This window comes from Sipha flava, unplaced genomic scaffold (genome assembly GCF_003268045.1).
Source record: "Sipha flava isolate LNK unplaced genomic scaffold, YSA_version1 18966_pilon_pilon, whole genome shotgun sequence".
In the NCBI taxonomy this organism is placed as follows: domain Eukaryota; kingdom Metazoa; phylum Arthropoda; class Insecta; order Hemiptera; family Aphididae; genus Sipha; species Sipha flava.
In genome coordinates this window covers 1-1,383 of record NW_020272515.1, presented here as the reverse complement: position 1 = coordinate 1,383, position 1,383 = coordinate 1, and the positions used below count along the sequence as shown (strand labels likewise).

The following is a 1,383-nucleotide window of genomic DNA, read 5'->3' as shown; positions in this document are numbered from 1 at the left end:
TTTTTTGCACGTAAACATTGAAAAATACCATTTTCAAAATTAATAATAAATCCTTTCTAAAATTAGCTGAAAATCAGTTTTTTTAATATTTTTTTTTTAAAATATATACAGTTTTAGTTGGAAAAGTTTTCAGTGAAGTCAGAATTGTGCTATCTGGCTTAGTTTTAGAGTTACAGGTATTAAAAGTTGCCTTATTTATGAAAAAATGTAATACAGGTAAACAGGTAGTTACAATTATATTATTTTATAAAGCTAATATAATAAATTATTATTGGTATTTACCAAAATAGTAGCATCTTTAATGGTGGAACACAAACACAAACCCATAATATTAAGATTAAATTCATCATATTAAATATATACAAATAATGTGTATTTAATTATCATAATATCAAGAAAAAAAAAAAGATAAAATATTATAGATAGGTACTATTTTGTCCGATAGCAAAATGCATGATCGTCATTACGATCGATTACTTAGTCGAGTTAAACTAAAGTATTTTGTTGTTCAGTTTTAATTTTATTTTGTTAAAAATTTAAAATGACATCGATCATTGAAATTTATGAAATATTCGAACATAAAACGAGTGGCCATCTGTCCATGTCGGTTATAAGTGTTTTACAGTCCTGGGGCCTTATTGCAAAAAATAATGTCATAAAATGTAATAAAGGACACTTTTTAGAATTGTGTCCTAGCACATCTTATTGTGACGGTGTCGTTTGGCGATGCAAACAAACATATATCAACAGCAGCAAAAAGAAAGTGAAGTGTAATTTTTACCCATCAATCCGAAAGTGCACTTTTATTTCAAAGTCCCACTTGTCTATATATCAAATTGTGACATTCGCGTATTTGTGGACCGAAAAAGTGTCACTAGAATTTATTCGTAATCAACTTAAAATAGCTCGGCAATCATCTGTTGATTGGGCCTCGTTCCACCGAGAAGTCGTATTTGACGGTATGATACTACGACACCAAAAAATCGGTAAGTAGAAGATTAAGTACTCAATTTAGTTTAAACAGTCCGAGTGAGCATGGAAATTAGCATGTGAGTGACCCCACTCGGTGGCTCGGTGCAACAAAAATGCAATTTTCTTAACCCTGTGACCCACTTGGGGAGGTGTTGCACAGCAAGCCGGGGGATATTTTCGTTTTTAATTGTCCGAGTGAGCGCAGCGAGCGAGTGACCCCGCTCGGTGACTCGGTGCAACAAAAATGCAATTTTTTTAACCCTGTGACCCACTTGGGGAGGTGTTGCACAGCAAGCTGGGGGATATTTTCGTTTTTAATTGTCCGAGTGAGCGCAGCGAGCGAGTGACCCCGCTCGGTGACTTGGTGCAACAAAAATGCAATTTAAAAAATACTCTGTATGTAGGTGGACC

The 1,383-nt window shown here is 34.1% G+C and overlaps 1 protein-coding gene across 1 annotated transcript; it reads left to right on the top strand.

Moving 5' to 3' along the window:
- Window positions 1-536: 536 nt before the first annotated feature.
- On the top strand, window positions 537-1,043 carry LOC112681296. Its single transcript, XM_025551562.1, has one exon. The coding sequence runs from the start codon at window positions 542-544 to the stop codon at window positions 992-994; it is 453 nt and encodes a 150-aa protein (XP_025407347.1). The 5' UTR covers window positions 537-541; the 3' UTR covers window positions 995-1,043.
- Window positions 1,044-1,383: the final 340 nt, after the last annotated feature.